Source organism: Poecilia reticulata, linkage group LG14 (genome assembly GCF_000633615.1).
Source record: "Poecilia reticulata strain Guanapo linkage group LG14, Guppy_female_1.0+MT, whole genome shotgun sequence".
Classification (NCBI taxonomy): Eukaryota; Metazoa; Chordata; class Actinopteri; order Cyprinodontiformes; family Poeciliidae; genus Poecilia; species Poecilia reticulata.
This window is the reverse complement of record NC_024344.1, coordinates 11,149,181-11,161,850: the sequence shown is the minus strand read 5'-3', so window position 1 is coordinate 11,161,850 and position 12,670 is coordinate 11,149,181. Positions and strand designations below refer to the sequence as shown.

The following is a 12,670-nucleotide window of genomic DNA, read 5'->3' as shown; positions in this document are numbered from 1 at the left end:
TACTCTACTTTGGTTGGTGTTGGGTTTTCTTACCCAGACTCAATAATATGTATGATTTCAAATTTGTGAATGCAGAATAAAAATAAAATACATATCATGATGCAAATGATAAAATATCTCATTGTAAATACAACTTTACCAGGTAAGTTCCAACAAATGATTTTATATGTCATTTCTCACTTTTCTTTCACTGACATTTTCTGGGGAATTTCTGCAAAACACACCTTAAGATGAATCCCTTTCACACAGATTTCTGTGTGTTCCCCTCTAGGGGCTTTCTTCCCTGAATATATAGCACAATTCTCTTCATTTTGCACTCACGCCAAACAATTTTGCAACTACGGCAGAAAAATAAGTGACTGCAGAGAGAGGTGTGCTGCCTATTGCTTTTTTCCCCCCTCCCTGATCCACTCCCAAATTCAAAACGAATTCATAGACAAAAGCGTCACTGGAGGCTCAGCTGCATGTAGAGAGATTCCCGCTGTGTTGACCTCAGTTATCTATGCTTTGAATAGCCCAGCCTGCATTCACTGGGTGAGGAAGAAGAGGAAGAAGCAGAATATACTGCCCCAAGGGAAAATCCACTGGGATCTCTTCATGCAAGGCCAGTGAAGGGTAAAAGGGTGTGGCGGTCAGTCGGGGAGGAAAGCTTTCAAATGCATTTCGGTGTTCGGCAGCATTGAGAGGTGACTCAGCTATTGGCTTCATTGTCACTGAAATCCTGAGCTAATGTAAAGAAAATGATCACCAAAGACAGACGGTAGTTCCTTATCACACTGCTGATAGTCAGCTGCAGGTGGATGTTACAAACTGATGTGCATTTTGCATTAACTTACCAACTAATACAGCATTCTGCTGTGCATTAACTCTTTACTATGACATTGGCTTAATATGAGACTTCAGAGTGAAATGAATGCAATATTAGATACACTTTGCTTTACAGCGAAGTCCAAGATTTGGTTACACCAAAGCTTTTATTTCATTTTAGCGTATTTACAACTTTGAGCTTTGTGCTTGGTGTCTGCTCATGCTCTCTGTTAGTTGCTGTCAGGTATTAGCTTCACTCAAGTTTGATTTTCACTACTTTTAATGAAAAAGATAAAATAAATTGGAGAAACAGAGGTGCCGCCAGTTTTAATGTCTCATTTTAGAGACAACCTTTGAAAAACTCTAGCTTTCTAATATTCTCACATGGTCTTTATTTGGCCCATATGAAGCAGAGAGTCCAAAAGTAATTCCAGTGTAAGGCGGTTCTGCATGTGTTGACATAGCAGTGCCATAACCCCCAAAATTCTGAAAAGTGTGAGCATGAATACTTTTTGCAAAGCAGTGTACAGATATCTTGAAGTACATGTTGGGTTATGTGATTATGTACCCTGTAAAAATGTTTAAAAATACCGCCGTCCGTAGAAAGAAATTCTGTTAAAACATACTTTAGCTATGTTTTAAATACAAGAAGGTAAATGGGGAAACATCCACTTTACCTGTTTTGAACTGCTAAACATAGAAATGAAACATCTGTGACACCTTCACAATATCAAACATCAGGACTTCTTTTTGAAAGTTAATTCAGATGAATCATTCTGTCCAGAAGGCGCACTTAACTACGAGAATGGCAGAAATCAGATCCAATGAGGACGAGCAGCGCGATCGTTGCGACTAAATGAAATGTCTTCAATGAGCAGTAAAATACAGACAGCAGGATGAGTTTGATGACAACCTGGAAACGGTTATTGGGATGTAATCTACTGCTGCATACCTTCAAGTGATTTTTATTAGCAGTTTCCAAAACAAATGATGACATAACATTTCGACACCTGCGTCTGCTGACACATCTTGAAGTGGAGAGGGAAATGTTTTGAGCAGGTAGCATCTTTTCTTCCCGCCACGTCCTGCCCTCATGTTGTGTGTTGGGGGATAATGATGTGGACATGAAGCCCTCTCTGCTCCCCACCCTGCCTCCTCCTCTATGCTATACACCTAGTCTCACTCACTGTATGGGTTTGTTTTAAGTAAATCCTCCCATTTTCAACCTTCACATTCAGAACCGACTGCTGTCTTCTGGGCCTCCTGTCAGCCTTAGAACCTGCAGCGCATTATTTGACAAGGTAACTCCTCCATATTACTTTCCACATGATATACCTCTACATTGGCTGTGAAGCTAAATTCAACTATTTGACGGCGTAACATTGACGGAGCCGTCCGGCTGTTTTTGCAGTACAAATATCAATTTGTATTGATATTTCATGGGGGTTTGATTGGCTCTAGTAGCTTTTGATGTCTTGAACAGATTCATTTTCTTCTGAAACATCACACAGGGGATCATTTTTTGTGGTTTTCTTTGACTTACCGTCTCTGAAATGGCAGGACAGTCGCATATTCCACAGAGGACTGTAATGGCTGTCAATCTGCATGTATGAGCTCATATTTTAACAATTTAATCCACATTGCCAATAATCTGCTTGTAAACTCATCACCATTTTAGACATTACTGCATGGCTCCCAATAAAAAGGGAGCACAGACACACACACACATGCACCAAGCACTCCTCTCTGCACTGCAGTCTTGGCCCGGTCTTCCTCGAAGCGAGTCAGAGGCCCAGTCTGTCTCAATGAAGGACTGGGACTTTGCTTTTAATCACCAGAACTAAGCTGCACCGCTTTCATTAATGCATGACGAGAGAGGATGAAGTGTTTCCATTCCATAAGAGGAAGATGATCCAAGGCAAATAATGTTCTTGGATGGAAGGGGAAGAAGAAGGATAAAATGGCAGCGCATTCGGCGTATTAAATATGCCTGATTAATCAGACTAATTAAAAGGAACTGACAGGGTTTCTGCGGCTCATCTAGATGCTGCCCCCCACCACTGGGTTGAAGTATGTCAGAACTCACAGCGCTGTAAAAGATGCAACACCTTGCTTCTTAAAAATTCATCCCCATCACTGGTTCATGGCACACCTTACCAGAGCCCACAGAGAAATGCACTGAATGCAACCTCACTTTCCCTTTTAGTTCTTGCATCGTAAATGCTCTTCATGCCATAAACATGACTTTTCCCTGACTTTACCTCAAATTCGTTTTGATCTCGATGATCTGCTTTTTTTTATTTTTATTTTGTTTTTCAATACTTTCGTTGAATGATAATTAGAGATGCACCAATCTAAAATTCATGGCCGATTTCTGACATTCGTTTAACGTTTCAATATTTATCTACGAAAAAGAAACAAGATCAGAACATTTATTGGGAGAGAGTGGCCATGAAGACAAAACTAGGTTTTGACTCTGTAGTAGAGATTAGTGAGGTTATTATGGGTAGCATTACAAAAACGGCGATCTCTAAAATCATCTTCCAGAGGAATCATTCTCAAACTGCATTACCAGTGCTATCTACTGGTGGCGCTGGAGCTGCCAATGAGATGAGTCCTCAAAACATAATAATTCCCACTAGTGAACAGAGAATCAAAAACAAGCATGTATGACGACGTGTGCATTGCCTCATTTAGCAGATGTTCATTCCTGGAATGATGAAAAACTCATTTCAAGTTGTAATTTACTTAATTTAGTAATTTTCCAGTTGTAATTTACTGACTGATTTGTACACTGACCAGGCTAATTGCTATTAGCATTAACAACTAACAATAAAAGATCATAAACCTTGAAACTCTACAGCTACAATTAAACTAAATGAGGTTGTGTAGAACCAGCTGTTGATTTGGTGCGGTCTAAATTGTCAAAATGAAAATGCTGAAGAAGAGTTTCTTTTTATTTTTATTATTTTGGGTATCATGAAGTTTTATATGATAGAAAACCATAGTGGGTGACAAGGTTGTTATTGATGAGACGCTCCCTAATTGTAGCATTTAAAATTCGACTTTATGTTTATTTTTCCAACATTAGTTTGGAAATTATAAGTTCTGAGATAAAATAGAAACATATTTAAAGAACGGTCTTAATCCAATGATTAGGTGACAGATAGTTTCTTTTAATGTTGATACATGGAAAGCTTGGCTTTAGTCGAGGTGTTTGTTACAAACGTTGAACCACTGCTGCTCGGAAAAAACTATAATCTCTCCTTCAACATGAGATTTAGACATGTCTTATAGTGCTCAATTATAAAACATGTCTTCCTTTAAACCCCAGACTATAACATATATAGCTAACTGTTGGTGTTTAATAGTTTGCGCTCACTGTCAGGAAAAAGATTTGAATTTTGAGTTTGAAAATTGGTTCAAAGTGGTCACCAATCAGTATCTCAGTGCATCTCTAATGACATTTTGCTAATTTAAATCATTAAATTATTTAACGTGGTTCCCACAAGCACCCATTTTTTTGCATTTCACTCAAGGAAAACACAGATCTTGAACGTGTAACATGAACTCATGCTGTTTATTCCTGGTGGTAACAGATCAAAGCAGTGTTACATTTGGGGAGCATGTGAGCATCTACACATATCGCATTAATTAAATGCTACATTCACCTCTTCCTACTTGCATCTCTCCCCATCCAGGGTGCCAAAACGTCAACAACAGAACCCCCGATCGCTCCGCCCGTTTCAGAAGAGGAGGACGAGGAGGAGGAGGAAGAGGAGGAAGAAGATGAAGACGAGGACGACGACGACGAGCTGCCCCCGGTCATCGCCCCTCGACCTGAGCACACCAAATCTGTAAGTTCAGGAGCCACCGGTTGGTCCGATCACTCGGCTGCTGTAACACATTCTGACTCTTCTGATGCAGATCTACACGCGCTCCGTCATGGACCCACCAAAGCCCCCCGCCCCGGTCAAAGAGGAGTCAACTCCACCAGAGTCGCAGGTTCAGCCTGACAACACCTCCAACACGATGTACCGCCACACCGACCGGCAGAGGAAGAAGTCCAAGATGACAGATGAGGAGATCCTGGAAAGACTCAGTATGTCTTTAAAGATCTTCAACAAAATGGGTTATTACTCCTTACATAGACAAATCTGAGAGAAATAAATGTATATATATGTTTATTACTTTATATAAACCTTTGGCATTGTAATTGTGGAGTGTGATTGAGGGTATTCATACAAAAATATTAAATATGGGATTAACCCTTCCGGATCGAACTGATCGGCGACAATCCAGTTAAATTTGCAGTACCGTAATTCTGCTACATGTTGCGCTATCTGAAAAATCCCAACAGTTTCTGAAAGGGGAGACGATTCGCTTTCCAGCCGATATCGGGTTATTACGGTAATTTCACCCCCGCTGTAGAAGGGAGGAAAATTAATCTGAGGGGCGCTCTTTTAAATACAATAAATTGCAAAAATCACTTGCTATATATTGAAAGCTCCAGTTGTTATGGATAAATTGGCAAATATAAATTTACTCACAGGACATTTAAAGAAATGTCTACAATTAAAATAAGCAAAAATATCCAGGAGTAGATCTGAGACTTGGGTATTAAAGGATTAAAATCTTTCACTTTGCTATCAAAAAGCTTCCAGTTTATGTTTCTAGCCGGATGTTTGACATTAGTTCTCAGCAGGATTGATGGAGCTCATTTAGGTTGGTCTGGACCGGCTTTTTTTAATCATAGTTTATACATTTTTAATAGGATTGCATTTGGCACAGCAGTTGTACAAGTTTCAACCGTTCAGCTGTTGATGTAAGGCGAAGCTCTATTTGTGCAATTCACCAGTACCACTTGTTGCAAAAATGACTCGTAGCTCAAAGCAGAGGCCACATTTTGGTATCTATTCAGTCGATGTTTGTGTCAACTTGGTTTACTGGTTTTGCTGCTGGTTCCAGTATACATTAGCCTCGAGCCTTACTGGTTCCTGGATTCTTCGTAAACATTCTGACCAATTTCCTTTCATCACAGATGAACAGCGGGTTGAGTCAGAGGGTTGAAACATGGACACAATTAAGTGTTTCTAGAGGATAATGATCCCAGAATACATAAAACCTGGTTTGAGAATGGATGAGCAGGCTAGCACTAAACTTTTGGGAATGGCCCTTAACTCAACTCTATTAAATATTTGTGAGCTGTTCTTGAAAGCTGGGTCCTTACCAGAAAACCATTCAATTTAAATGAGCTTTAGGAATGTGCCCACTGCCAAGAAGAGCGGTCAAATGTCCTGCCACAAACTTGTTGCTGACAAAGAGGCATTTATTCAAATATAATGAGTCATTTTGTTTGGTTTATTCTTGTTTAGATAATAAAAAATTGTTCAACACATTTTTCCTCTGATAGTATCCGTGTCAGTTTGTAATTTTTTTGCGATCTTCTTTAGTCAGTATGTACAAAATGCCAGTTACTCGACAGCAGTTGTCTTGTAATCCGAAGGTTGTTGGTTCGATTCCAGCTTCCCCCAATTCCCCTAACAATGAAAGCACTGGTGTATGAATGTTTATCCGTTCTTAAGATTGACTGGATGAACGTGGCTGTAATGTAAAGCTCTTTAAGTGGTTTGCATGGTGAGAAAAGGAAAATAATTTCTGTGTATTAATGTACTTGATTAGTCTTGTGCCTGTGATATAACTTCAGCTTGAATCACCAGGAATCCATTGTGGGGATCAAGACATTAATGTGCAGCCAGGATGCTGATTATGTATCTGTTCTCTCCGACTCAGGGAGTATTGTCAGCGTGGGGGATCCCAAAAAGAAGTACACACGCTTTGAGAAAATCGGACAAGGGTGAGTCTCTTCATGGCGGACAAACAAAATGAGTCTTTTTTTTTAAAGCGTCAGTCTCTGAAAGAGAACTAAGAGAGGGTTAGGGTTGGACAACTGTGAGAAAAGTGAGTGGACAGGAAATGAAAACTGAATCCCAAAAATATTGAAACACAGATTAGCTCCACCAGCTAGCTGCCGCTTTCCACTTTTCTCTGCATCTTTAAATGCTTTTTTTTTTTTTTCAATTCAGGACTCCTCTGAATAGATAAGAAATATGCACTGGTTGTAAATCTTCACAACATGATCAACATTTCCATATTTGATCAAGTGGATAGCTGAAGAGTGGGTCGTTGTCTGTTTACTCTCTGCTCTCTTATCTTGAATTTATTACCACCAGAAACTCTGCTTCATAATTCATAGCCTGTGACAGAGGAGAAAGAGGAAGAATCAACAGAAGAAGGCTTTTAACTGGGAGTTAAATGCAGACTTAACTTCATTCATACCCCTTGAAATTTTACATTTTACAAACGCAAACGTCAATGTATTCTATTAGGATTTTATTTTTTAGACAAAGCAGTTCATAATAGAGAGATGTGAGGAAAGAATATGTGGTTTAATTTCCAAGATGCATCTGTATTACGTCACTTTTACTCTGAAACAAAGTAATAAAATGGAGTAAACAAATTGCTTTCAGTCTCTTAATAAGCTCTGGATGTCATCCAACTGAGTACAGGAAACACAGAACTTTTTTTTTTTTTTTTTGCTCCCAAAAGTCAAGGCTAGAAATCAAAAGTCAAGGTGTCATCATGTACTCAGACCTGAACTGTAAACACCAAATAAGGTTCAGCCGTAAATCAGCCCACAACCAGATTGTCAAAATGAAGGCTTTCCTGACTTAAACAGGAAACACGAGATCTGGTACAAACTCTAGTTTTCAGTACATTAACTTTTTGAAGAAGAGCTCAGATCAGTGAAGATAACTAGGCAGTTGAAGCTCATCCAAAATGTTGCTGGCAGATTCTTGAAGAACAGTAAGCTCGATCACACCAGTATGCTGGCTCCCTTTTCATAAGGGGTAGTACTTTAAATTTTGTTGATAGTCCACAGAGCTTTAAATGAAAATTTGAAATGTGCAAAAAATTGTTTTAAATCAGTACTGAGATAAAATAAAAAGTGATCCTGGAATAAAAGCGGCTAGTGCCTACAGAGGATCGGGGCAGAGGTTCAGCGTTCAGCAGAACACAAAGATCCAAATAGTTAGTCACATATCAGAACGGCCGTGTCAAAGTCCAGACCTTAATTCAACTCAGAATCTGTGGCAAGACTTGAATCTGACTGATTATGAGCTGTTTTGAAAGAAAGAAGTGGAAGAAATGTAAGTTTGTAGATATGCACAGTTGACTGAGACATGCCTCGAATAGCTAGCAGTTGACATCAGCGAAAGATAATTCTGCGCAAATGCACTCTAAGCATTTTCGTTGGTAAAAAACAACGTAAAACTTAACAAAGCAAATCTAAACGTTTGGTGGAAAAAGTACTGTGTTGATGAAGAATTTAGAAATATTAATTATTTGAGTTTCTGCTGTAATCCATAGTTTTGTACCAACTTGGTTTTAGCTGAAGATATTTTGATTCTTGCTGCAAAATCAAATTTTATTGCAGTCAAATTAACTTTTTTTAAGTCTTACTTTAATTTCTAACTCTAGTTGCATGTGCCAGCTTCTAAAAAACAGAAATATTCAAACGTAATAAATAGATCTTTCTCCAAATAACAGTAATTTTCAGGTTCAAAAAGTTTTTTTTTTGTTTTGTTTTAATGTTTTATATTTCTCTTTTAATTCTGCTGTTTTGTTTTTTCAGAGCGTCTGGCACGGTCTACACTGCCATCGACATAGCAACCGGTCAAGAGGTAAAACATAATGTTCTTCTCCGCTAATGTCTCCTGCTAATCTTTACCTACGTGAAGCCGTAATTGTCTGTGGTCTCAGGTGGCCATCAAGCAGATGAACCTGCAGCAACAACCCAAGAAGGAGCTGATCATCAACGAGATCTTGGTGATGAGGGAAAACAAAAACTCCAACATAGTGAACTACCTGGACAGGTTAGTTGTTTGAAAACCAGAACCTTATTTCTAAAATGTAAACGTTTTGCTGTTGTCAAGGAAACCGTAAATGTGCGTTTCCCCCGTACGACAAAATTTTACGGTTATTTTGTCGAACAGGGAATCCAAATTCAAAGATTTTCAGTTTCTTTCATGTAAAGAGAAAAAAAAAAAAATCAACGAGGCTTTTTTAAGAATATTCAGTTAATAAAACATTGACATTTATAAAACCTAAACATTTAACTTGGCCTCCATGCACTAAGTTAACATGATTCAGTTTGTACTGTAGTAACATTGAGGAATTGTCTGATCCTCCTTTTAGTGATTTTCTCCTACTTCTACAGATTTCCTTCTCTCTCCTTTTATGAGTAGGCTGAACTCGTATTGAGGTGAAACACTGCCACCTAGTGTTTCAAAGCAGCAGGAACGCTGCAACAGTTGAAACTGTCCATTTTCTCATCACCCTTTCTGTTGTGGTCACATCTTTGCTCAGTAACGACCATGTAGACCTTTAACGTGTTTTTACAAGTGGTTTGTCAAACTAATGAGGCTTCTTGTTGGAGGAAAGATTCATCCTTTTCCTGTTCTCTTCGTCCTCCAGCTACCTGGTAGGAGACGAGCTGTGGGTGGTGATGGAGTATTTGGCCGGAGGCTCGCTGACGGATGTTGTGACTGAGACCTGTATGGATGAAGGCCAGATCGCCGCCGTCTGCAGAGAGGTAAGAAACCAGGTTTGGACAACCACGGCGTCGCCCAATGCAAGTCAGGAGAAGAGAGAGACCTCTCGAATTTGCTTCTAGGAACATGGATGCTGAATGTATGTGCCTCTACTTGTGTCCTCATAGTGTCTCCAAGCTTTGGACTTCCTACACTCCAACCAGGTTATCCACAGAGACATAAAAAGTGACAACATCCTCTTGGGGATGGATGGATCCGTGAAGCTCAGTAAGTCATGTTTAAAGACTGGTACCAAAAAGTTACATTTTTTAGAGAAGGAGTAATCAACTAAATGACGTTCCTCTGCCTTCCTCTGCAGCCGACTTTGGTTTCTGCGCCCAGATCACTCCGGAGCAGAACAAGCGCAGCACGATGGTGGGAACGCCGTACTGGATGGCACCGGAGGTGGTGACCCGAAAGGCTTACGGACCAAAAGTGGACATCTGGTCTCTGGGAATCATGGCGATAGAAATGGTGGAGGGAGAGCCACCTTATCTGAACGAGAATCCACTCAGGGTAAATGCAGTCCAGGAAAAGGTTGTTGTTTTTTCATTGTTAGGTGCAAGCTGGTTCTGCATCAACTGCACCAATACAATGCCTCGCAAACACATTCTGTCGCATTGCAACTATGAACTCTGCTGTACTTTGTTGTTTTTTTTCTTCTAACATCCAGTAGAGGTTTGGATAAATGTAAAGAAAAAAGAAAATGATGCATTTTATTATGAGTGGGCCATAAGTAGTCCTAGTCCAAGCGATGTGTGGGACACAGCAAACATGGAAGGTGGGGAACTTTTGAGTCAAAACTCTATGAAGGAAAACTTACTGCCAATTAATTACACAAAGGTGAAACACGGTGGTTGCAACATTATGCTGTGGGAAGAAGGATGCCGTTGATTACAGTCCCGGATTAATTACAGTCCCGGAAAACCAAAACTTGTTTAAGGCTCTAGAAAGATTATTTTATTTTTTTGCTAAACAACAACTTGTAACAAACAGCCAGAGCTACAGGTATCAATTTATGGTTGCTTTATATAACTGCACACCACACTTTTCAAATTTCTGTTCCAAAAAAAAAAACTTCTGAAAATCTTGTATCATTTCCTGTCCACAATTTTGCAGCATTTTGCATTGGCCTATCGCATAAAGTTCTGATAAGAGGGAAGTTAGGTGTTAAAAAGTTCAACTGAAAGCAGAGGATAAGTTATATTTTACTGTCCCACAGGGGACATTTGTTTTTGGGCTGCAGCCTCTTCACCTTCTGAAGTATGACATCATGCAACTAAACGTCAGATATTGTAATAGGTGTGATTTATAACTCACAATGAATTTAGATGTTAGTATTGGTTAGCTTGCTTATCTAACATAGATGTTAACTCAAATGTTAAATAAAATCCCTTTTGCTTCTTATTGTAACATAACACTGTATGATCATCATCACAAGCTTTCTTTGATACAGATTATTGGATCTTTTTTAATGGACCGGAAGAAATATTTACATATTTACACATAAAAAAATGGAGATAAATGTTTTTTTGTGGATAAACTGTAAGGCAATGTTTTGATTTTTTTCTCAAAAACGTGTTGATTTAATGTTTTCAAGATATTTGGATTTCAATTTTAAAAGTGTCATTATGTTTGACTGCAGGCACTTTACCTGATAGCAACCAACGGTACTCCAGAGCTGCAGAACCCTGAAAGGCTCTCATCGGTGTTTAGAGACTTCCTCAACCGCTGTCTGGAGATGGATGTGGACCGCAGAGGCTCTGCCAAGGAGCTGCTGCAGGTGAATATCCCAAAAAACATAAAAATTAAAACTTCATGGCAGTTTTTGTCCCAAATATCTGGGTCTGTTTGGTTTCAACAGACCATAAAATATTCCACCACAAACATTTTGGAAGATTAAGCAAATTCTGGGTATTTTCTTTTTGCAGTTATAATATGGGAGGTTATTTCGCTTTTAAATGTTCATCAATATTAGGAATTATTGCCTGAACATAAGCTCCCATTTCTTGCTGAAAAGTAACGTGTATGCAAGTTTTCTTTATTTTAAGTGTCTTAAGAAATTTGTGCTAAAAACTAAACCTAAACTAATTGGGTAAGAAGTTCTGTTTTTGCAGTTCAAAGTAAGATTTATCCTGCCAGTGTGAGAAGAGATTTAATTAGATTGTAAGGAACAACCTGAAGTGGTCCAGATTTGCTCAAAAGTTGAATAAGATTTAATTATTCAGCTCAGTTCACTGCACTGAACCCTATTGAAAACCTCCTGGTTATTCCACCAAACATTGATTTCTGAACTGAGTTATAACATTAGTGTTGTTGTTCCTAAATGAATTTGAACTTGTTTTCTTTGCGTTATTTAAGATCTGAAAGCGCAGGATCTCTTTCGTTATTGTGACAGTTTCTCATTTTCTGCATATAAAAACAACATTTTTGCTTGGAACTTCAGAGGCATGTTGTCAGTAATTCATAGAACAAAAGAACAATGTTCACTTTACTCAAACATAAACCTACAAAGAGTAAAAGTGATCATTTTAAGTGGTCTTCTAATTTTTTTATAGAGCTATATATCAGACGTATTCTCCATCTGTGCAAATGTGTCACCTGATTCTCACAATTTTAACCACAAGTTGACAGAATCTCTCCTGTCCATGCTCTCATCCCCACCTTTGTGCCTGCAGCATTCCTTCCTCAAGCTGGCGAAGCCTCTTTCCAGCCTGACGCCTCTGATTGTAGCTGCTAAGGAAGCCATAAAGAACAGCAGTCGCTGAGGGCGGGGCTCCCTGTCCAAGCCCAAGGCCGGAGCGCTGCCGCTGACGCGTTGCTTCTTGACAGCAGGGGTTTGCGTGAACGGGGCGGGTTTGTGTGACTGACAGTGACAGCACAAGGACACAAGCCCCTCCCCCAGCCGCCACCACTCGTCCTCCAGGCCTCGTCTGTGGGACGGACATCTGGCTTTGCAGCCTCTTGGCCACGCTGCTGAAATAACAGACCTTGCCTCCTTGTTTACTTCTCCAGCACTGTACATGTAGAGCAGTCCATCACAAGTATGTCAGACGTGTGTGTGCGTTCGTGCGTGTAAGCGTGTGTGTGTGTGTGAGTGTGTGTGTAAACAAACCGTGCACTTCTGTTCACATCATGTCTTGTTTTGGGACAAATCGCTCCCTAAACGGTAAAGGAAAAATAGTTTAGATAAAAGCGAGAAGGAAAGG

The 12,670-nt window shown here is 39.5% G+C and overlaps 1 protein-coding gene and 1 long non-coding RNA gene across 3 annotated transcripts in view; one reads left to right on the top strand and one right to left on the bottom strand.

Annotated features, from left to right (window-relative positions):
* Positions 1-12,467, top strand: part of LOC103475835 (serine/threonine-protein kinase PAK 3) — a 32,732-nt gene extending 20,265 nt beyond the window's left edge. The window contains exons 6-16 of one of the 2 annotated variants that reach the window (XM_008427746.2): positions 2,046-2,108; positions 4,509-4,664; positions 4,735-4,909; positions 6,601-6,664; positions 8,504-8,552; positions 8,632-8,744; positions 9,346-9,463; positions 9,590-9,689; positions 9,781-9,977; positions 11,107-11,244; positions 12,140-12,467. In XM_008427746.2, the coding sequence (XP_008425968.1) occupies positions 2,046-2,108; positions 4,509-4,664; positions 4,735-4,909; positions 6,601-6,664; positions 8,504-8,552; positions 8,632-8,744; positions 9,346-9,463; positions 9,590-9,689; positions 9,781-9,977; positions 11,107-11,244; positions 12,140-12,229 (1,263 nt within the window). In that variant the 3' untranslated portion in view covers positions 12,230-12,467. The remainder of the gene's footprint in view (positions 1-2,045; positions 2,109-4,508; positions 4,665-4,734; positions 4,910-6,600; positions 6,665-8,503; positions 8,553-8,631; positions 8,745-9,345; positions 9,464-9,589; positions 9,690-9,780; positions 9,978-11,106; positions 11,245-12,139) is intronic. The other variant, XM_008427747.2, reaches the window with a different exon arrangement.
* LOC103475834 (uncharacterized) lies at positions 7,013-8,688 on the bottom strand. The gene is made up of 2 exons (XR_535364.2): positions 8,600-8,688; positions 7,013-7,064 (listed from the first exon to the last, which is right to left on the bottom strand). It is a non-coding gene; the product is annotated as an uncharacterized LOC103475834 (long non-coding RNA).
* Positions 12,468-12,670: the final 203 nt, after the last annotated feature.